This window comes from Leiobunum rupestre, chromosome 6 (genome assembly GCF_980474605.1).
Source record: "Leiobunum rupestre chromosome 6, qqLeiRupe1.1.hap1, whole genome shotgun sequence".
Lineage (NCBI taxonomy): Eukaryota > Metazoa > Arthropoda > Arachnida > Opiliones > Sclerosomatidae > Leiobunum > Leiobunum rupestre.
In genome coordinates this window covers 9809644-9834013 of record NC_143389.1, presented here as the reverse complement: position 1 = coordinate 9834013, position 24370 = coordinate 9809644, and the positions used below count along the sequence as shown (strand labels likewise).

At 31.5% G+C, this 24370-nt stretch overlaps 1 protein-coding gene across 1 annotated transcript; it reads left to right on the top strand.

Annotated features, from left to right (window-relative positions):
- The first annotated feature begins 330 nt into the window (after nt 1-330).
- LOC149939235 (techylectin-5A-like) lies at nt 331-23814 on the top strand. The gene is made up of 5 exons (XM_090177663.1): nt 331-644; nt 1995-2221; nt 2534-2639; nt 3709-3873; nt 23502-23814. The coding sequence occupies exons 1-5, from the start codon at nt 383-385 to the stop codon at nt 23741-23743; spliced, it is 1002 nt and encodes a 333-aa protein (XP_090033789.1). The 5' UTR covers nt 331-382; the 3' UTR covers nt 23744-23814.
- The last annotated feature ends 556 nt before the right edge of the window (nt 23815-24370 follow it).

Genomic DNA, 24370 nt, shown 5'->3' with positions numbered 1-24370 from the left:
TTTCTTTCTTTAAAAACGGTAGTGATGAATTAAAATGATAAATGTTTAAAAACGCAGGTAACCCTAACCCTATCCAAATAAAAATAAATGTTTTTCAGTTAATTGAAAAAGTCTACAACCGTGAAATTGGTTTTACAAGGTGATTCTGATTCTCTTATCAATGTGTAAATTATTCAGTAGAGGAGGTTTGAACAAAACTTGATTTTATCAATTTACGAAAGATATAATATTATAAGACAATAAAACGCCTATCGTTGAAACGGCATTTCCCTTTCGAAATAATAAAAACTGATAAAACCTCGGATAACAAATAAATACAGACAAATCTTTTTCGATTGCATTATAAGTACTCATTTTAAAGTAACGTTTTTTTGAGCTGAAAATGAATAAAAAATTAACAACTTGGCTATTTTTCCTTCTTTTGGAAATATGTGTATTAGTAAGTACAGAAAACGAATTTGTGCCAAATGAAAAAAGTTCGGGAGAAAGTGATGGAAAGCTCTCAAATTGTCATTTAATTTCCGATGCGAGATCTTGCGGAGTTATATCAGCGCTGAAAGAGAGTCTAGTCTCTTCAGAAAGCTTCGTTCTGATCTTACGAGAATTACTACGCACGTCAAAATCTAAAGTTGATGAACTTGAAGGTAAGTGAACCCAAAATATGTTATGTTTTGGATTTTATTGGGGAACAATGTAGGACAAATATTGGTAAAAGCACTTATATAAACTAAAAAGTTATTTATTCAGACCAAGACTGAAAGGCATTGGCGGAGCTTGGGTTAGTAGCGCCCCACGCCGTGTAAGATTTTGCGCCCCTTTTATATATATATATTTCTTGTTGATTATTTTTTAAAGGGAAAGAGCTTACTTTTTGAGTTTAAGAAATATGGCGAAAAGAGATAAAATCTTCTCAACGTACCCGTTTTCCATAAGTATTACTAAATACATTTTTATTTCGCAGGTTTTACGTATTTGTTAAGAAAAAAACCGTTTTTGTATAACGACGAAAATAAAAAAAAATCTCGATCCGTCAAATATGGCAAAGCGCATGTGGAGAAGGGGCGGATATTGAAATATCAAATTAGCTACATGTATTGTGTGAGTTCAATTTTATGAAGTGGCAGTGTGTTATACTATATCCGATATTTTAGTCAAATTATAAACTAAATGCTTAAGCGCACTTAAAATAGCTGTTTATTTTTGCTGTCCAAGACTGAAATTGGCACCATCGACCATATGTCGAAATTTTTTATTACAGACCACCGCAATTTTGAATTTCACCAATACTATCAATGGTTTGATATTTCTATAACAGCCTCTTCCGCACACGTACATTGCCATTTTTAAAAAATCCTAATATTTTAATAATTTTTGAGTTTTACAGAAAAGCCTACCAGCTAAAGTGTAATAGTTCAGTTCACCTTAATATTTTACTAATCTTTTGGTCACTTACAGTATTTTGGTTAATTTAAAGTTATTGAGTAAAAGGTTAAAAATATTTAATGCTTATAACGAAAAAAGCGAAAATTATCGATAGTTCGATGATTTGCTCTTCGTCGTTATTTCGAAATAAATATTTCAGTTGCATTTTCTATTGCCTTTTAAAAAACAATTATCAGTGTTGGTCGTTTTCGGTTTTCAAAAAATGAAGAGGGTTGGGACCAGTGTTTCATTCAGGCATCTCTCCGGGGGGGCGAAGCCCCCCCGGAAAAAGTCCATCACCCCCCCTCGGAGCTTCCCCTTTTTCCGACGCCACTGCCAAGCGTGCATGGAGTGCTACGCTAGCCACTGGATACCGGCACCCCCGGATGTCTGGAAAACCCCCCGAAGAAAATTTTATGAAAGAAACACTTGTTGGGACTCTCCTACTCATGAACATCAGCGTTTGACTTTCAGGCTTTTATCTATACACACAATTCTAACACCCTTTCTTTATAAATAACATTAAGTTGGTTGACCATTTCGAAAAATAATTACTAGAATTCATATTAAAGGAGCTTCTTGTGATGGAAACGTTAAAATAAATGGAAGAGAAAATACAGAGCTCTCGTCGAATAGCAGCGTTGGAATTGCAACTTACAGCCCGGCAGCGTCCAGCTGTTACGATCTTAAACAAAGGCTTGGATTTAATGGCAATGGCATTTATAGAATTTGGCCACGATATCTGAATCGGTCCGTCAACGTCTATTGCGATATGACGACCACAACCGGAGGATGGACTGTAAGACCAAAATTTTCCAATTACTTTATTTACTCAATTTAAATAACTGTCAAAATTAATTATCTTTCCTTTAAAAAGTAATGTATTATAGGGAATAAACGTTTCTAATATTAACTACATTTCACAATATCATATTATCCTATTGTCTAAATGTTTTCTTAAATAAATATCAACAGCTGAGATGATATTTAATTGATTATTCAAGTTAAAATTTTCAAATTGGTTTCAAATATCAAAAATGCATTAAAGTTTATGAAAATAGCAAAAAATCTTGATAACCAACAATTTAACTTATAAGGTGAAATTTAACAGGTCATTCAGAGACGTACTGATAAAAATGGAAATCAAGAAAATTTCTATCGAAATTGGCACGATTACAAAACTGGTTTCGGAAATCTCAATGATGAATTCTGGATTGGTGAGTTTATGCTCACATATCTTTCCAATAAACGTTGTAAAAATAACTTCAGTAAGCTTAAATATGAAAGTTTGTTAGTCGTTTTTTATTATCTTTAAAACGAGGCTGTGGCGTAAATAAAAAGGGAAGTCTTGGTGATAATCCCTTGAACGAAACTTTGACTGAAACAAGTTTTTACACTCTGATATTTTGTCTCCCCTTCGTCTGCCCACTTTCCGAAATTATGGCAAATTTTGGCAAAGAGTAGTTATTATTAAATCTTTTATATTTGAGCACCAGGAGGGACAACGAAATGTTTTTTTATCCTAATATATATTTCAAATTATTACTCTATCACTCCTTTAACGTTGCTAAATTGTTTTAATGAATTCCACAACAACGATTGCTTGAGGTAAAGCCAGGATCGGATATTTTTATAAATGAGTCGACGCTAATTCAAATGATTAAATAAATGCCTCTCTTTTAATACCTTCGCAGAGGCGCTGAATGAGTAACGCATCGGGAAATAAATAGGCAAAAATGGAATTTACATTTAAATAATAATAATAATAATTTTTTCCAAAGCTATTTACATCGTGAATATTAGAAACTGTCGAGAAATATAAAGATATTAGTGATAATATAATTTTATTTATCAGACTTAAGGGAATCAGGGAATCAGGGAATGCAGCACGTATGAATAAATATTCGAGTTTAAATTAGTTTTGAGACAGAACACGTTAAGAACTACGATTGAAAATGTGTAGATGTGTTTTATATACGTCGCGAGCTATAGTTATTGTAGATAAAGATTTTGGAATTCGAAGTCCTCGTGTGAAACGCTCGTGCCAATAAAGTACTAAATATCTTAAGCTCATGACGCGGATAAAAACATTTTATACTTTTATTTTTTTATTGTTTTATTTTATGGAAACATCTATTAAAAGCAAATATTATTTGCTAGTGACGTCTCTTTTCTTCGTTATTTCCTCTCTCTCCATACAATAAAATGAAAACTATTAAATAAAAATATTCCAGCAATATTACGCGTAAAAGAGTCGCACTTTTACATAGTTTTTCTAAATCATAGGAAATGATGTGATATTCGCTTTGTCGAATGAAGGTGCTACTGTCGTAAGAGTCGATTTGGAGGATTTTGAAGGAGTTAAAAGATACGCTCACTACAACACTTTCGAAGTTTCGACGGAAAGAAACAAGTATCAACTCAAAGTTGGAGAATACAGTGGAGACGCTGGTATGTTACAAACCAGATTTAGAATTTTAAAAGAGTGGCGATCTTTCTAAAAAGATTTTAAAAATAAAATCTTTAGACGATAAATTTTTTTTGTGGATTTATATCAAAATTCTAACCGCCAGTAGGGAACAAACCCAATAAGCTACGGATTGTTCCTTCGTTCGTTGTCATTCTGAAACGACGTTTTCTGCGATTTAAATTCATCGCGTCCACCGTTCGTTCATATTTTTTGTCTTAACGTATGGTATGAGTTATCTAAGTCTATGCTGTCCATTTACAGATTAACCTGTTTGTTATGTAATAAAAGAAACGTTATCTTGACGGAATCGCTCGTTTTCAAAAGTAAAAGACGTTTTCTGCTGAATTTGTTTCTTTGTGAGGAGTGATTGCGCTTTTATATAATCGTATTGATTTCTGTATCGGAAACGGAAATATTGATTCTCGGAAATTGCAATTACTGATTTTGAATTAACCCACTAATTTTTTTCAAACAAATTTTTTACATTTATGAAAATACAATTTTCGCAAATAACGGTAAAGCACCCTTCCACGTAAAACTCGGGGGAAATACAGTTGAACGCCTGTATTCTATCCCGTTTTATTTTTATACTCACTTAAAGAAAATGGTGTTGTTAACTCAACGGGGAGGTTTTAGAAGATTACAGATTTATTAGCCTCCTACTACTCACGTTAACCCAGGTTTCTTATTGGTTATGGTTGGTCTCTCAGTTCTAAAATAAAACCGTGAAGCGTTGTTCTATTTGATTTGGAATAATTAATGTACCTAATCTTTAGTGCAAAGTTCATGAGAGCCTCGTTTTGTTTCATAAGGAAAATTATCTGGATTTCAATAAGCTGACTTTAAAGGGGTCGAGGGGGGGATAGTTTTAAGAGAGTGAACGAGGCAGTTTTGGATGCGTGGCTGATCTCAGATTTCTGATTAGCAAGTTAGCTATTACAATACATGTTGGTAGGATTTTCGTCAACTTGGAAAATGGACGTCATTTTGGTGATGTTTGTGATAGACAAATAAAGCGTCGTTATTATTGTAATTGAAATAGTTATCTTGACAATTTCTCAATCTGGCATTATTGTAAAAACGACAAAGGTCATTGATAAACTAACGTAATACCACGTTGAAAAATGTTAGCAATTCGCTAATTACATTGATACCATAAAATAGCTCATTTTCAACCAAATAGGGTGTCAATTGATTTCACTAAAATTATTAAAATAATTGGTTTAATTTAATATTAGGCTGACACCTACTTCAACATTCTACATCAAATTATTCTAATTATCAAATTTATTATATACACATTTCTAAGTGACTGAACGTTTTAAATTCCAGTGAGACCAATAAATGGCTTTATATTTCAATAAAACAATTCAAAAAAATACTTAATATCAAAATTTTTCATATAGAGAAATTTAATTTTTTTGAAGACGTATCCAGTGTACGACTTTCGGTCTTTGTTGTATCCGCCCCAGCCTGTGTCGGCGAAACCTTCTATTTCCAATCCATGCTTCCTGAATTTTAATCCATGGTGTAGTCCCCTTCAAATATCGCAGGACTCGTTTTCCAACCACTCAATGTTCTATTAAATTGACTTAGGGCGCTGACTGAATGGGCAATTTCCAAATGGGTTGACACCACCCAATAAAACAGGGAACCAACCAATGCCCGATACGGATAAGGCTTCGTGACTTCTGCAGCTTGTTGTTTCCATCCACCGGTCAAGTGACAACTTTTGATTCCTGCATACCGAATTAACTCGTGATTGCTTTTCGGTATTTTATCTGAGTGATTCGAATGTTATTCTACTCCAAGTCTTGATGAATTTCCATTCCCAATCATTTATGGATTGGACGCAAGTATAAACCCTCCTAATTCCAACTTTCTGCATTTAGCCTGGATAGTTAGAAGCGAGTATCAGGTCGTCAACATATACGGCGATGACCATGATGACGTCACCTCTTCTCGAAACTGAGGCTTTAGAAGAGATGGTTGAGTCACTTTTCCTTTGAAAGAGTAACTTCCTTCCCCCACCTCGGTCTCTGGCTCTCATGGGCTGCTGCATTTAGCGCAATACAGTGGCAAAAATTTTAAATATTAAATTATGAATTACATATAACTTTACTAGAGCCCACGCTTTGGTTTGTCAACGAGGTACGAGTTTGTAACTGTTTTCACCGGAAAATTTAATTACTACATGGTTACTTAAGGTTTAAAGGTAATTACAGTTTCTAAATAGTTCCATGTTAAATAATATATTTATTTATATTAAACAAGAATAAATAAATAATCAGTGATTAATAAATTAACTCTCCTTAGGCCTTCGTCAAAATTATTTTGGAATGGCGAAGCCCATATCCAAATGTTGGGTTTCAAATTGAAAATCCAAGCAGTGGTGTCAAAATAAATTAGAATGCGATGAAATAGCCAAAATTCAATATTTCAAAGCCCCTCTTACGCCCGAAAACTTCAAACTGTGGCAGGATATGTTCCTGGAGCAGAAATTAAAGTTATCAAATGTTCTATGTGAACTTCATTTTAAAGAAAGTAACATTTTAAATTACAACTTTTATATCAATGAAGGGAAGGCATGTAAGCTCCATCGCAGTAGGTGGTTGTATACATTTTCGAGTGAAAAATTAAATAAAATAAAATAGCCAGAATTTCCAACGGTAGACCGGTTTCGTCCTATTTGGGACTCGTCAGTCAGGGTTAGCAAAAATCCGGCTTTTTTTAAATGGAAAATCCAGTATAGATAAATCCGGCTGTAACTGGTGGTTTAAACCGGTTAAAACCATTAATAAAAATGATCAAATGGCTTATATCAAACCCTCATTGCTCAAATTTCCCGATTTAAAAATTATGTTTTTGCGCGTGACAGTACCTTTACATTGTGAGGTATAGCAGACTTATTTATCCGCTTTTATACCCTAACATGGCAGCGTATTTTCACGCGCAAAATTATTTTAAGATACCCTAATTGCTTATATGTTAGCTCTCATTACTTGCGACAAAAAGTGAAGGTTAAGTTTTGTCAATGTTTCTAATTAATTTCTCAATTTTGTTTATAAAAAAAAAGTGGTTTTAACCATGGATTTTATTTGGTGGTTAAATCCGGCTTAAACCAGGGTGGTTTAAACGAGTCTGGCTGGCTCTTGCCAACCCTGTCGTCAGTACCGTGCGGGAAGGCTGGCTTGAGACTATTACACCGAAAAGATAAACTAAGCCTTAACTTTAAAAAATTCAAAATGAGTTGCGTAGCAACGGAAAGACGAAAAGGGGGGAGTGTGGTGGAGAATAGTATATACGAAATGTAACGTTAAAAGGAACCACCTGGGTCATTCCATGTCAAATGTCCCCTTTTTGAAAAAAATGCCCCACGGCACCATGCGCGATTTTGACGAAAATTTACACGTTAGTAATTACGATACTTTTGGTGGGAAATCCAAATTCTTAGCCCTAAATTCATCGTAGTTTTTAAAATATGATTTATTTTAAATATTATGTATAAAGTGTTCATTTTCAAAACGCCAAAAGTCCCGGTATTTTCGTTCAAATAATTCTAAAAGTATTAAAGCTAGCCCCATCAAACTTTTTACACTATAAATATGGGTAGTAGAGAGTAGATAGCATAAATATTATACAATTTGTTTAATTAGATTTTTAATTATAAATTGTTGAAAACGACGACTTTTACTCGAATGTCGCCAACTGAGGTAAACTAAAAAGGTTTCTGTCGCGAAGGTATTAAATATAAAATAAATATTGAAGTTTATAATAAGTAACATGGACCCAATAAACACGATAATTGCGTTGAAAAAATTCTAGTAAATTTAGTATTTGAAATATAGCTACTTAAACCGATCCATTTTTTGAAAAACTGCAAAACATGGTAGTGCTTTAGGGGAAATTACGGTATAAAGGACAAAAATATACAGAAAAAATAACACCGTTAGAAAGCTGTGATTTCAAGCTACGAAATGCATAAATAAGAAAGATGTATATGAGAGACCTTCAACCTAAAAAATAACTCTTAAAAATATGCTATTTTATATTAAAAACAAATGTTATTTTACATTTTATAATACAGAACAAAAAACTTAAGAGCAAAATATTTTAATTTTGGTTTGGTTTTTGGGTGTTCTATTATTACTATTAATAAATCCTTAAATCATTAAGGAACTAAACAAGAAATATTAAGAACATGGGTCACATTGTGAACGCACATCTCTTCTGGTTTTTGTATTTGGTTTGTTTTGGTCGACTGTAAACAAAAACCCATTCTCGGGTGAAGAAGTTCAACATTATAGCTACTGCGTAATTTCAGATTTTCTCGCGCATAACGCCAACACTGTCCCTGCCTTTTTGTGTAAAATGATTGAACATATTAAAGCAAATCTTCCCCAAACGATTAACCAACTTATCTACTTCAGCGATGGAGATGGAAGCCAGTACAAGAACTTTAAGAACCTTGCTAATTTGTGCTCCCATGAAAATGATTTTCAAATGAAAGCTGAATGGCACTTTATCGCCACCTCTCATGGCAAGAGTCCATGTGATGGAATTGGTGGGACATTGAAAAGACTTGTGGCTAAGGCCAGTTTACCGTCGACCAAAACAAACCAAATACAAAAACCAGAAGAGATGTATGCCTGGTGCGTTCAAAATGTGACCAATGTTCAATTTGGTAACGTCTCTAAAAAGACGTTGATAAACAAGTGGAAAAATTTTGCCTCAACGAAAGATATATCGGAGTAAAAACAATTCCCGGTACTCGATCGCACCATGCTTTTCTTCCGATAAATGGAAATTAACTTGAGATCAAACGGATATCTGAGGATGAATTTGCGACAAGAGTTGTTCTGTTCCAAACGAACCGTGCGGACGTTTTAACTTGAGAAGAATGCGTGCCAGTAACATTTATTGCATGTACATATGACGAAGATTGGTACATTGGGAACATTGTAAAATGTTGCGAAGAAGAAAATGACGTATCTGTTAGTTTCTTTCGTAGAAAAGATCTTAAGCTTTCTTGGCCAAGAAGAGAAGACGTATGTTGGGTGCCGTTTCAAAATATAATATCAGTAGTTAAACCTAAAATACGTTCTGATAGTAAAACGTATGTTCTAATTGTTCTTAGAAAATTAGATCAAAGAAAATTTACTCTTGAGAGACGTTGGAAAATAATTTTTTTTTCATTGTTTCGATCAAAATTTCGCAGATAAAATTTTTATTTCTTGTTTAGTTCCTTAATTATTTAAGGATTTATTAATAGTAATAATAGAACACCCAAAAAGCAAACCAAAATTAAAATATTTTGCTCTAAAGTTTTTTGTTCTGTATTATAAAATGTAAAATAACATTTGTTTTTAAGATAAAATAGCATATTTTTAAAAGTTATTTTTGGGTTGAAAGTCTCTCATATACATCTTTTTTATTTATGCATTTCGTAACTTGAAATCTCAGCTTTCTAACCGTGTTATTTTTGTCTGTATATTTCTGTCCTTTATACCGTAATTTCCCCTATAGCACTACCATGTTTTGCAGTTTTACAAAAAATGGATCGGTTCAAGTAGCTATATTTCAGATACTAAATTTATTAGAATTTTTTCAACGCAATTTTCGTGTTTATTGGGTCCATGTTACTTATTATAAACTTCAATATTTATTTCATATTTAATACCTTCGCGACAGAAACCATTTTAGTTTACCTCAGTTGGCGACATTCGAGTAAAAGTCGTCGTTTTCAACAATTTATAATTACAAATCTAATTAAACAAATTGTATAATATTTATCCAAGTTACTCTCTACTACCCATATTTAAAGTGTAAAACGTTTGATGGGGCTACCTTTAATACTTTTAGAATTATTTGAACGAAAATACCGGTACTTACGTCGTTTTTATAAAAGTTTTAAAAAATCATATTTTAAAAACTACGATGAGTTTAAGGCTAAGAATTTTGATTTCCCAACAAAATTATCTCAATTACTAACGTGTAAATTTTCGTCGAAATCGCGCTTGATGCCGTGGGGCATTTTTTTCAAAAACGGGACATTTCACATGGAATGACCCACCTATGGACTGCAATACAAAGGATGAATCTATTTGGTCCGAGTTTCGCGTATTTTTGTTTGCTCAAAGACAGTCTCACTGAACTTAATCTCAAGACTGAAGCGAACGTTTCTTGGTAGTCGATTCCCGGACGTTCGGCGAAACCTGTAGTGATGAGGCGGACTTTTCTTCGCTTTACTTCCCCGTTGGAAGAGTACTTCGTTGGAAGACTAGCCGATTCGCCAGGACTTTCTGATTTTCTGTACGTTCGTAGATGTCCCAGGTTTTGCAATTGATAAGTGATATAAATTCCTCCGTGACTGCTTTCTTCCAATCCTTGGCGTGTGGATTTGCCAAAGCTTCTTCTATCGACGTAGATTCTGAAATCACAATAAGACTTGCCGATTCATCTTATTCGATTTCTTCCGTTTAAATTGGTTCTTCTGAGGTGTCTGCTAACAAACTGAACGCCTTCTTCTTTGCCTTTTATAATAAACTTCTGGAAACATTACGTATATGATATTATCTAAAAATGGACACATGGTAGTAAAAATCTCGAAGTGTTCTTATGATGTCTTAATTCTATTGATTTTATTAACCAGTTCACATAAGAAACGAACAATACTAATTCTTTCGCAGAGTCCCTACCACTAAACTGGAGATTCCGTTATCCACTTAATGAAAAACTAAAAAAATTATCGGGCCGAATGGTTTAAAAATTTCAAACGAGTTGGAACTTTCAACGAGATCGGTGTGTAAGCGTCATGTTGATAATGAAAACAGTTTAACGCGTTCCTAGGGTAGTTGTTGTACCACGGGTACACTGTTAAAAATAACTGTTAAATTTACAGAAATTTACCTGGCAGAAAATTACCAGGAAAATTCCTGTAACATTACAGGTATTTTTTCCTGTAAACGTAGCAAGTAACAAGTTAGCCAGCCAAAATACACCTCTCCTCGGAAGAATTGTCCCTAGTGGTATTAATTTCTCGAGACGACCCTTAAAGATATCTCCGCAATTCAGAGTTATTTACTAAAAACGTATGAAATTTTAATTTTAATTTAAATAATTGAGACGAAACAACCGAGTTTATTTTTTCAGAATATTAGAAATTAAGTAGTTACAACAGTGAGTTAGACGTACTAAAACAATGCACAATTGAATTTAACCCTATTTACAGAACAAGTTTTTCAGTTAAATATAATACGAGGCAAATTTTATTTCAACACTCGCCCTTGATGAAGATACCGTAGAATAGCTATAAGTAGAAGGAAAGTAAGGTCGACACTCCGATCCCAGGATCGAGGATCGAGGATCCAGGATTTAAGGGGTGAAATGGGGGTAAAATCATCGAAAAGTCAATGTATTTAGGGTATTTCTCGCGACGATTTGTTTTCCCGTATATCAACATATTGTGTCCAGGCCAACTTGTTCATTTATCTACGCATATCTCGAAAGATACTTGAACGTATATCTTATCAAGTTTTATCGTACGGAATAAGTTGAAATGATGTAAAAATTGATAACCTAGGCGACGCGTGCGCAGATTACCCCGGGGGACGCGGTTAATTTGAATTTAAGAGTGTTTTGACGTCATGGAATATTCGTTGTTAGAATGGAAATATTTGTAAACTTAATTTTAATATCATTGTAGTACTTAAATATGCTTGACACTTGAACCAATCTCACGAGTATTTCTTAAAACGAATATCTCGATCGCGTTTTATCGTAAGAAATAATTGGAAATTATGTAAGTTGTATGATACTTGATAACCTAGGCAGGAAGATAGCGCGCGCGTGCGCGGATTACCTGGGAGGCGCGGATTGCCCGGGCGCACGGTTAATTTGAATTTAAAACATGGATTCCCTCTCCGAAATAATTCATGTACCCAAAATTGGACCGCAAGTTTTTTTCTTTTAGGGGAATCTCTATGGGAGTTTAACATTACAATAAAGCTAATAGTTCCAGTTTGGGGTACTTTTGGTCCGAAATGGGGTACATAGGGCCGAAAATGGTGACTTTGGTCGTTTTAAGGGTACTTTTGGTCTATTTTGGTCCATTTTTGGGTACATCAGAAAAGCAGTTGGAAAAACGAAGAGCCTTATTTTTTTCCACCCATCTCCAAACTCCAAAAATTTATTGCTATAATTTATTTATCCCTTCCGTAGGTATAAAATAAGATAAAAACCACTTACCTATATTTTAATTACGGTAAATTAAAAATACTAAATTAGTGTACTAAGTTACGTTTAAAAGAACCTTTTGTAACAATTCCAATATGTAAATATAGGTATAAGGATTGAAAAAATACTTAAAGTAGTTTTACTGATAAACTCTAAAGGAATTTAACTTTAAAGGTATCTTAGATTATTGTTTTTAATTTTATTCAAGTTGAAAACGTATTAAGAGTCCTTCAAAGTACTATAAAAGGATTTTATTTACGAACTTAATTCATATTTTCTTCAAACTTTCAATTCGCTTTTATAACTATTTAAATACGGTAAAATATAATTCTTATACACAAATATAGTCAGAAAGATACTATAAAACACTAAAATTAAAATTAAATTAAATTTGTGTGGATAAGATTTGTAAATATCATTTTGAAACTAATAACTTTCACGCTTTATTTAAGTCAAGCCAATAAAAACAATTACCTATATTTTAAATACGGTAAAATATAAATACATTTCCGATATGTAAATAGGTAGAATAACACTATGAAAAGTTCCTTTTTCTTCTTTTAATACGACAACACACAACTCTGATACGCAAATATATAAAGAAAATATAAAAAAAAATTTACTCTACGTTCGATACGTTAAAATACATTTCCGATACACAAATATAGATAAAGAAATACTATAAAATGTAAAAAGGTAGAAAAATACTACACATTAACCATTATGAATTTAAGCTTACAACATCCTTCACGTATAGAGCATAACATATATGTTCAGAGTTAACTTGTTTCCTCGTTATCTTTATCGCATGTGTTTTAAATCGCGTATGGAATAAGTTAAGAATGTACTGAAATGGTGTATGTTTAAACCTCGTAGAATAAAGAGTAAAACATATGTTCAGAGTCGGCTTGATTACTAAAGCGAATAACACAGAGACGTTTCCGGTGTAGTCACGTAGGAAGAATGCAAATGTAGGTAGTAAATACTACAAAATCTCTATACTCTACCTTCAATACGTTAAATTACATTCCAATATGTAAATATAGGTAGTAAATACTACAAAACCCTCTTTTCTTGGCGTTCAATATGTTAAAATAGATTTCTGAAATGCAAATATAGGTAGTAAATACTACAAAAGCCTCTTTTCTTGGCTTTCAATATGTTAAAATAGATTTCTGAAATGCAAATATAGGTAGTAATTACTACAAAAGCCTCTTACTCTACGTTCAATACGTTAAATTAATGATATGCCTCCGATCGAATCGTTCATTTTTTCCTATTTAAATATACGCATTTAAATTAGAATTGCTTCTAGTGTTCGGCAGTCGATTAATTTTTATCCACAAATTTTCCGATTTATTTAAAAAACGTTGGTAAAAAGAATATCATTTTAACTTATTTAATTGTGTTTTTTACCCAACCAAGCATTTATTTGAATAAAAGTGGTATTTATTTAAATAACCAATAGTTAAATAAAAATTGTTAAATGTTTAAATAATCGAAAGTGAACAAGCCTATTTTTTAAATAAAACAAACAGACTTTAGAGTTGGTGCCCCATTTCACATTTCAGACGTCGACGGAGGCTCGGGGCACCATCAGGGCGAGGGCGCGGACGCTGGGGCACGGGCGCCACCCGCGTCTCAATGTCTGACTATCATCTCGCAGTTCCATACTGGGCTATTTGACCATCAAAATGACCAAATACACGTATATTTGAACATTTCCTTGACTACATGACTGAAAAATTGTTTAAAGCTCCATCTACTTGGTTACAAAATTTGTTAAATACTTGGCTTTAAGGCCATCTACATTAAAGTTAGAAGAAACTAGACAAAGAGAAATTGTTCTGAAAAATAAAATTAAAGATATAAAAACTAACCAATAGTATTTCGAAAACCAAATAATTCGACGTATTTGTTTTTGAAATAACTAAATAGTTTGCATATTTGTCAAAAAAAAACTAAAAAAGTAATTGAAATTACTATTAATTTTACTTGCAATAGTAAAATACTAAACCAAATGTATAATTTATATTTTATTTTATTTAATAAATTTAAACTATAATACTAAACTTTTTCAAAAAACACTTTTACAAACAAAATTTAAAATACACATTTTTAAAATTTAACTACACCAGCTCCAAGTCAGCTAGCGACTTTTTTTAAGTAACTACTAACTACAATTAAAATCAAAGGATCTGCTATATTTTTCATGCTTTGAAAACAATTCATTAAAATCTCGAGTTTTTAAATATATGTAAAACACGAAGGAGCAGATCTTTTATCACAAATTTTCAAAAATTATATTTAATTTAGTTTATAATAATATAGGGAACTCAAAAATTAAAAAACGAAAAATCAAAAAAATTACTTACTATTAGTTATTAGTTTCGTTTTAAACTTGGTTTACGTTTTAGTTTTACTTTGCTATTCTAGAAAATTCCAAAATTCCTTTAGAGTTTATCAGTAAAACCACTTACTTTAAGTATTTTTTTAATTAGTTCGGTCTAATAGTAGATTACGCACCTATAATCCATGATGTTTTCATTTAAATTCAAATTATAACGAATTGAAAGTTTGAAGAAAATATTAATTTAGTTTGTAAATGAAGTCCTTTTATAGTACTCTGAAGGGCTCTTAATACGTTTTGAACTTCCAAAATAAATTAATGTACTAAGTTACGTTTAAAAGAACCTTTTGTAACAATTCCAATATATATATATATATATATATATATATATATATATATATATATATATATATATATATATATATATAAAACCGTGATAAATAGTAAAACCCACTTATTTTTCAATTAATACATTTCAGATACACAAATTAATTAAATAAAAGTATTTAAGTAAGAATTGCTTCACTAAATTATGCATTTGTACTTTAAATAATACCTGATTTTGAAATTATATTAGAATAATTATATTGTTAAACTTCTTTCATTTTTAAAAATGTAGTAGAAAATGAAATATATTTTAATTAAAACATTTCTTAATTTCTTTATTACCTTAAAATATTTACAATATTTACAAATTTTTATATTGTTTAACTTCTTTCATTTTTAAAAATGTAATTGCTTGACTTAAATAAAGCGTGAAAATTATTAGTTTCAAATGATATTTTCAAATCTTATCAACTCTAAAGTCTGTTTGTTTTATTTAAAAAATAGGCTTGTTCACTTTCGATTATTTAAACATTTAACAATTTTTATTTAACTATTGGTTATTTAAATAAATACCACTTTTATTCAAATAAATGCTTGGTTGGGTAAAAAACACAATTAAATAAGTTAAAATGATATTCTTTTTACCAACGTTTTTTAAATAAATCGGAAAATTTGTGGATAAAAATTAATCGACTGCCGAACACTAGAAGCAATTCTAATTTAAATGCGTATATTTAAATAGGAAAAAATGAACGATTCGATCGGAGGCATATCATTAATTTAACGTATTGAACGTAGAGTAAGAGGCTTTTGTAGTAATTACTACCTATATTTGCATTTCAGAAATCTATTTTAACATATTGAACGCCAAGAAAAGAGGCTTTTGTAGTATTTACTACCTATATTTGCATTTCAGAAATCTATTTTAACATATTGAACGCCAAGAAAAGAGGCTTTTGTAGTATTTTTCCTCCTATATTTACATATTGGAATGTAATTTAACGTATTGAAGGTGAAGTATAGATATTTTGTAGTATTTTACTACCTATATTGGCATTTCGGAAGTATATTTTAACGTGTTGAATGTAGAGTATAGAGAGTGTTGTAGTATTTTTCTTCCTACGTGACTACACCGGAAACGTCTCTGTGGTATTCGCTTTAGTAATCAAGCCGACTCTGAACATATGTTTTACTCTTTATTCTACGAGGTTTAAACATACACCATTTCAGTTCATTCTTAACTTATTACATACGCTATTGAAAACACATGCGATAAAGATAACGAGGAAACAAGTTAACTCTGAACATATATGTTATGCTCTATACGTGAAGGATGTTGTAAGCTTAAATTCATAATGGTTAATGTGTAGTATTTTTCTATCTTTTTACATTTTATAGTATTTCTTTATCTATATTTGTGTATCGGAAATGTATTTTAACGTATCGAACGTAGAGTAAATTTTTTTTATATTTTCTTTATATATTTGCGTATCAGAGTTGTGTGTTGTCGTATTAAAAGAAGAAAAAGTAACTTTTCATAGTGTTATTCTACCTATTTACATATCGGAAATGTATTTATATTTTACCGTATTTAAAATATAGGTAATTGTTTTTATTGGCTTGACTTAAATAAAGCGTGAAAGTTATAAGTTTCAAAATGATATTTACAAATCTTATCCACACAAATTTAATTTAATTTTAATTTTAGTGTTTTATAGTATCTTTCTGACTATATTTGTGTATAACAATTATATTTTACCGTATTTAAATAGTAATAAAAGCGAATTGAAAGTTTGAAGAAAATATGAATTAAGTTCGTAAATAAAATCCTTTTATAGTACTTTGAAGGACTCTTAATACGTTTTCAACTTGAATAAAATTAAAAACAATAATCTAAGATACCCTTTAAAGTTAAATTCCTTTAGAGTTTATCAGTAAAACCACTTCAAGTATTTTTTCAATCCTTATACCTATATTTACATATTGGAATTGTTACAAAAGGTTCTTTTAAACGTAACTTAGTCCACTAATTAAGTATTTTTAATTTACCGTAATTAAAATATAGGTAAGTGGTTTTTATCTTATTTTATACCTACGGAAGGGATAAATAAATTATAGCAATATATGTTTGGAGTTTGGAGATGGGTGGAAAAAAAAAATAAGGCTCTTCGTTTTCCAACTGCTTTTCTGATGTACCCAAAAATGGACCAAAATAGACCAAAGGTACCCTTAAAACGACCAAAGTCACCATTTTCGGCCCTATGTACCCCATTTCGGACCAAAAGTACCCCAAACTGGAACTATTAGCTTTATTGTAATGTTAAACTCCCATAGAGATTCCCCTAAAAGAAAAAAACTTGCGGTCCAATTTTGGGTACATGAATTATTTCGGAGAGGGAATCCATGTTTTAAATTCAAATTAACCGCGCGCCCGGGCAATCCGCGCCTCCCAGGTAATCCGCGCACGCGCGCGCTATCTTCCTGCCTAGGTTATCAAGTATCATACAACTTACATAATTTCCACTTATTTCGTACGATAAAACGCGATCGAGATATTCGTTTTAAGAAATACTCGTGAGATTGGTTCAAGTGTCAAGCATATTTAAGTACTACAATGATATTAAAATGAAGTTTAAAAATATTTCCATTCTACTTTAACAACGAATATTCCATGACGTCAAAACACTCTTAAATTCAAATTAACCGCGTCCCCCGGGGTAATCTGCGCACGCGCCGCCTAGGTTATCAAATTTTACATCATTTCAACTTATTCCGTACGATAAAACTTGATAAGATATACGTTCAAGTATCTTTCGAGATAAGCGTAGATAAATGAACAAGTTGGCCTGGACACAATATGTTGATATACGGGAAAACAAATCGTCGCGAGGAATACCATAAATATATTGACTTTTCGACGATTTTACCCCCATTTCACCCCTTAAATCCTGGATCCTCGATCCTCGATCCTGGGATCGGAGTGTCGACCTTACTTTCCTTCTACTGCTATATTCGACATCAGGTATAGTGGACGACTCGTAGACTTCCTGTTGACGTTGTGACACATACCGCATGAAAAAGATCAATACTGTCCAATTTACAATATCTCGCACACCCAGGAAACCAATGACTGCATTAGGAATCGTAGATATTCAAATTTCCACACCAATAAAAATGTTTAAACAAGAATCGAAAAACTTACAATTCACAAAGCACTGAAGGCCACTTGACTAAACGACAGCTCGTATATCAATAAATGACCGTAGACGGAATAGTTAGGCTCTTTATAAATAAAAAAAACGAACCCAATTGATAAACAGCATTAAACATCTTAATCCGTCGAGAAAACGTTTAAAATAAATTACGAAGTAATGACAACCCAGTTAAAAACCAGACCAGCAAAAGTGTAAGCGCACGATGTATACAACTCCAAATTTTCTTCATAAATGAACTATTACGCTTGAAAACTAAATACGCTAAACACACAATAGATAAAAATATACGACTAAAAAAACCAAATAAATTACAAAAAAATAACTAGGTGGACCACCCACGGGTTTTACCCTTTAACCATCTTATCTCTGATGACTGCGCTAAAACAAGATTTGAACTTTAAATTTTCAACAAACTCATCACCCACAACCGCCGTAACACAAACTCAACATTCCCGCACTACACATAAGCATTACAAAAATAAACTTTCCAATAAAACTGAGTTGAAACCGTCGCGACGGTGAGCGTTAACGAAAATAACAACCGCACCCAACCCAACCGCAAATTCATTCGTTAACGCTCACCGGCACACGGGGGTTTTGCATCCATTTAAACTGCAAAAACGGTTTTTGACTTTGCCCCGGTAACGCGTTTTCAGCACACAGACACACAGAAACACAAACAGACAGACAGACACGGTGATTGTAAAACCCCTCCTAGAGGACATAGTCCCCTCGGAGAGGTAAAAACCTGTTCTAGACACGAGAAATATAAAGTAACATTAACAGTAAATTTTAAATTGCTGTTGTTCCAACATGAAATTTAACATTATGTTTACGGTAATTTAACAATAGATGTAGAACTTTATTATCCTGTTGTCACAAAAATTATGCTGTGGCTATAAGCCTACCCAAAATTAATTCCAAATATTAGTTACTACATGATAATTGTACATAAGTGATCTAAACAATTGTAACATGAATAGCAATTTTAAATTTAAATAGATAAAACTTAATTATTGTTTTTTTCAATTTGATACCATCACTTAAAAACAACTTTGCCGAAGTCTGATTAACTATGTAAAGTAATAAATGGGTGGTTAAATATTTTTGGATTCAATAATTGTGATTTAGGGCAAAAAAATTTAATATATTAAAGTTATCAGGGAATATAAAAGTTTCCTTTGAATGTAGCTGAAAATAAACATTATTAGTTTGTTTTCACAGCATTGAATACGGTAGCAGGTGTAAAATTTTCATTTCGCCAACTTTTTAAAATATTAAAGTGGTTACATATCTTTTGGTTCAATAATTGTGATTCTGGGCTAAAAAAAATCATATATTACAGTATTAACTTGGGTTAATAAAATTTTTCATCTGCTACCATACCAAATGGTAACACACTAACAAATATAATTTTATAACTATATTTAAAGGCAACTTCCGTTACATTTCACTTTATAAACATTGAAACTTCCTTCACTACAATAACTTTATTATATGTAGTTTTATTTTCCAGAATCACAATTATTGAAGAGAAAAAAATACGTCACCACCTTTTAATTACCCAACACAGGTATACAGACTTGGGCAAGGTTGTTTTTTAGTGATGGTGTTCAATTAAAAAAAAATCTTCAGCTTTTAAATAAGATTTTTAATCATTTACATAAAACCTGAAATATTTTTTTAATCCTATTTTACCATCACTTTAAAACCTTTGTGCAAGTCAAAATAGTTGTGTAGGGTACTAATAACGGAGATAAATATTTCTTGGTTCAGTTTATGTGATGATTCTGAGTTAAACATTTGCATATGTTAAAGTTATTGGATTGAAGGAAACTTCAGTGTTTTCAGGGGGAAATTTAAGGGAAGTTGCCTTTAAAATTAGTTGAAAATTTTCTTTTTAAGTCTGTGCACTTCACCCATTGAATATGTTAGGAAGTGAATAAATTTCATTTAGCAAGTTTTTATTAAATTTTATTTATAAATTTTGGTATCCACCCTGTATCATTTAAAAACTCAAGCATTTTGTTTTCAAATTAATTTTAACCATATCTTAAAACAAGCTTCCCTAAGTCTGACTAACTTTGTAGGGTAATAATAAAATTGCTAAATATTTTTGGGTTTAATAATTCTGATTCTTAGAGAAATATTTCCATATATTACAGTATTAGGTTGGCTAATTATATTTTTCACCTGCTACCATTCTCAACGGGTGAACATAGAATAACAAAGATAATTTTCCACTATATTTGAAGTCAACTCCCCTTACATTTCACTATGAAAACACTGAAGCTTCTTTCAATGCGATAACTTTATTATATGCAATTTTTTTCCCATAATTACAATTATTGAATAGGAAAAAAAATATGTTACCACCTTAGGATTACCCAACACAGCTATTCAGACTTGGGCAAGGTTGTTTTTAAGTGATGGTGTTCAATATAAAAAATTACTTCAGCTTTTAAATAAGATTTTTTTTGATCCACCCTATATCATTTACATAAAATATGAAATATTATCACTTTAAAAACCTTGTGCAAGTCATAATAGTTGTGTACAGTACTAATAACGTAGATAAATATTTCTTGGTTCAGTTATGTGTAGGGAAGCTTGTTTTAAAATATGGTTAAAATTAATTTGGAAACAATGCTTGAGCTTTTCAATATATGTACATGGTGGAAACCAAAATTTCAAAATGAAATTTTTTCACTTCCTAACATATTCAATGGGTGAAGTGCACAGACTTAAAAAGAAATTTTTTAACTAATTTTAAAGGCAACTTCCCTTAAAATTCCCCCCTGAAAACACTGAAGTTTCCTTCAATCCAATAACTTTAACATATGCAAATGTTTCCCTCAGAATCATCACATAAACTGAACCAAGAAATATTTATCTCCGTTATTAGTACCCTACACAACTATTTTGACCTGCACAAGGTTTTTAAAGTGATGATTAAATTTGAATTAAAAATAATAATAATTTCAGATTTTATGTAAATGATATAGCTAGGTGGATACAAAAAATCTTATTTAAAAGCTGAAGTAATTTTTTTAAATTTAACACCATCACTTAAAAACAATAAATAACCTTGCTAAAGTCTGATAAGCTTTGTTGGGTAATTCTGAGGTGGTTATATATTTTTTAGGTTCAATAATTGTAATTCTGGGAAAAAAATTGCATGTAATTAAGTTATCGCATTGAGAGACACTTCAGTGTTTTTATAGTGAAATGTAAGGAAAGTTGGCTTTAAATATAGTGGAAAATTACCTTTGTTATTCTATGTTCACCCATTTAGAATATTAGCAGGTGAAAAAAATTAGCCAGCCTAATTCTGTAATATATGCAAATTTTTCACTCGGAATCACAATTATTAAACCCAAAAAATATTTAGCTATTTTATTATTACCCAACAAAGCTAGTCAGACCTAGAGAAGCTTGTTTTAAGATGTGATTAAAATTAAATTTGAAAAAAAAATGCTTGAGCTTTTAAATATATGATACAGGGTGGATACCAAAATTTCAAAATAAAATTTAATAAAAGCTTGCTAAATGAAATTTTCACTTCTTAACATATTCAATGGGTGAACACAGACTTCAAAAGATAATTTTCAACTATATTTAAAGGCAACTTCCCTTAAATTCAACCCTGAAAACAACTTTCCTGCAATTCAATAACTCTAACTTGTGCAAATTTTTCACTCAGCATAATCACATTAAATGTGATCCATCCTGTACCATATATTTAAAAGCTCAAGCAATTTTTTTTCCAAATTCATTTTTAACTAATCTTAAAACAAGCTTCCCTAAGTCTGACTATCTCTGTAGGGTAATAATAAAATAGCTAAATATTTTTTGGGTTCAATAATTTTGATTCTGAGTGACATATTTGCATATTAGTTTGGCTGATTTTTTTTATCTGCTACCATACTCAATGGGTGAACATAGAATTACAAAGGTAATTTTCCACTATATTTCAAGCCAATTTCCCTTACATTTCACTATGAAAACACTGAAGCTTCTTTCAATGCGATTACTTAATTACATGCAATTTTTCCCAGAATTACAATTATTGAATCGAAAAATTACCCAACGCAGCTAATCAGACTTGGGCAAGGTTGTTTTTAAGTGATGGTGTTAAATAAAAAATATACTTCAGCTTTTTGAATAAGATTTTTTCTTTCCAATCTATATCATTTATATAACAGCTGGAGTAATTTATTCATTTAATTCTAATTTAATAAGCATTAAAAAACCAGGTTCAAGTCAGAAAAGCTGTGCTAAGTACTAATAACGTAGAAAATGTTTTTGGTTCAATTGACCTGAAGAAAAATTTGAATATGTTAAACTAACTGGACTGATGGAAGCTTCAGTATTTTCAGAGCGAAATATAGGGGAAGTTGCCTTTAATTAGCTTTATAAGTCTTGTGTTCACTCACTGAATATGTTAACGAGTGAAAAAAATTCATTAAGCAAGCCTTTATTAAATTTGAGTTTGAAATTTTGGTATCCATCGTGGTGTATAATATATTTAAAAGCTAAAGAAATTTTTTTAAAAATTCATTTGATTCATAACTTAAAACAACCTTCCCTAATCTGACTAGGGTAATAATAAAATAGCTATGCTAAATATTTTTAGTTTCAATAATTGAGATTCTGGGTGAAATATTTGTATATTTACAGTATTAAGTTGATTAAGTGTTTTTTTCCTGCTATTTTCCTTCAAAGTGATAACTATAATATATACAAATTTATCACTCTAGAATCATAATTATTGAACACAAAAATATTGAACACTCTATTACTACCCCAGATAGCTATTCAGACTTGTGCAAGGTTGTTTTGAAGTGATACCAAGTGGTGATACTTCAATTACTGTTAGGTGCAAAAGTTTTAAATTATCGCGTTTAACGAGATAATTTAAAAATTGACCCGTTATTGAGTTAAGCGTAGGCGATTTGTTTATACCAAATATACAATACAAATATCCACTTAACTAAAACGGCCCCATTATTAACTTAATTATTACGTTAAAATAATGAAATTTAAAATTCTTCTCACTCTGACGAAGGCCCGCGGGTCGAAAGCTCAATTGTCTTTGGTAAAATTGTGGGCTCTTTACACCCAAATTATTGATTAAATAATATTTTTGAAAAATACATGCGTGTCTCTCTGTTAATAAAAAAATTTTAGTTATTAAATTTCCATGGATATGTCAAAATCTTTTAATATTTCTAACTGTAAAAGTTGGTACTGGAATTTACCTGTTAAAATTTAACAGGAAGCTACAGTAATTTTTAACAGTGTACCATTGAATTGGCCTTACGCTGTACTTGCTCCAATATCCTTATGTTTTAATGATATGACGACTTCAAAACTTACCCGAGGATTAAACGGAACCATAGTTAAACAATCGGTATAGCTGAGGCTCCACAACACTATTTATTTCACGAAAATCATATTTGATTTTGGTTTATCTTTTCAGGTGATTCATTGTCCTATCACAGCGGGAAGGTTTTCCACACCTTCGATAAAACAGACCACTACTGCGTGGATAAGTTTAAAGGCGGTTGGTGGTACGGAGACTGTCATAACGCAAATCTAAATGGCCTCTATTTGAGGGGAAATCACAGTAGCTACGCCGACGGAGTAAATTGGAAAGATTTAAGAGGCTTTCATTATTCCTTTAAGAATGTCGAAATGAAAGTTCGTCCATTACTCGCGTGAATAAATGAATTATTTTAATTACGAAAGGTATCAAAATCATCAATAAATGCTATCTTTTGTGTTTTTGTCGTTCCAAGTTGTTTAAATGAGAGTAATTATTTTGAGTTTAGTCCTACAATAAGGACAATCACACTATGTAACAAAAGTTACTGCTAAACTATTGATTTCATCTATGATAAATAAAAAACCCACACGCAGTTAGATTTTGAAAAAATGTATACTAGGCGCCGAATCGGAAGGCTCACTTTGAAACCCAGGATGCGCAGAAAGAAAATCTACGGCGGCATAGCCGGTAAGTCTGTAGTTTTCTCAACTCTTTTGAATTTTTCGGATACATAAACGAGTAGAACGTTTTTGTTATTGTAGATTGACCCACAATTATAATTGTTATTATTGCTCTTTGGACGGCCTTTCTATCATAACTTTTATCAGCGTGTAATTTTCCTCTAACATGAAATCAGAAATTCGAGCAGCCAATTAACTCCAAATCGACAACCAGTGATGGGCATTTTTCAAAACTTTGTGATAACTCTCACTCCACCTCATTTCCGTTTCTAAAATTTTAAACTCAAACTCATCTCCTCTAACCACCATAAACTAACTTTCATCTCATCTCCTCTCATCGAA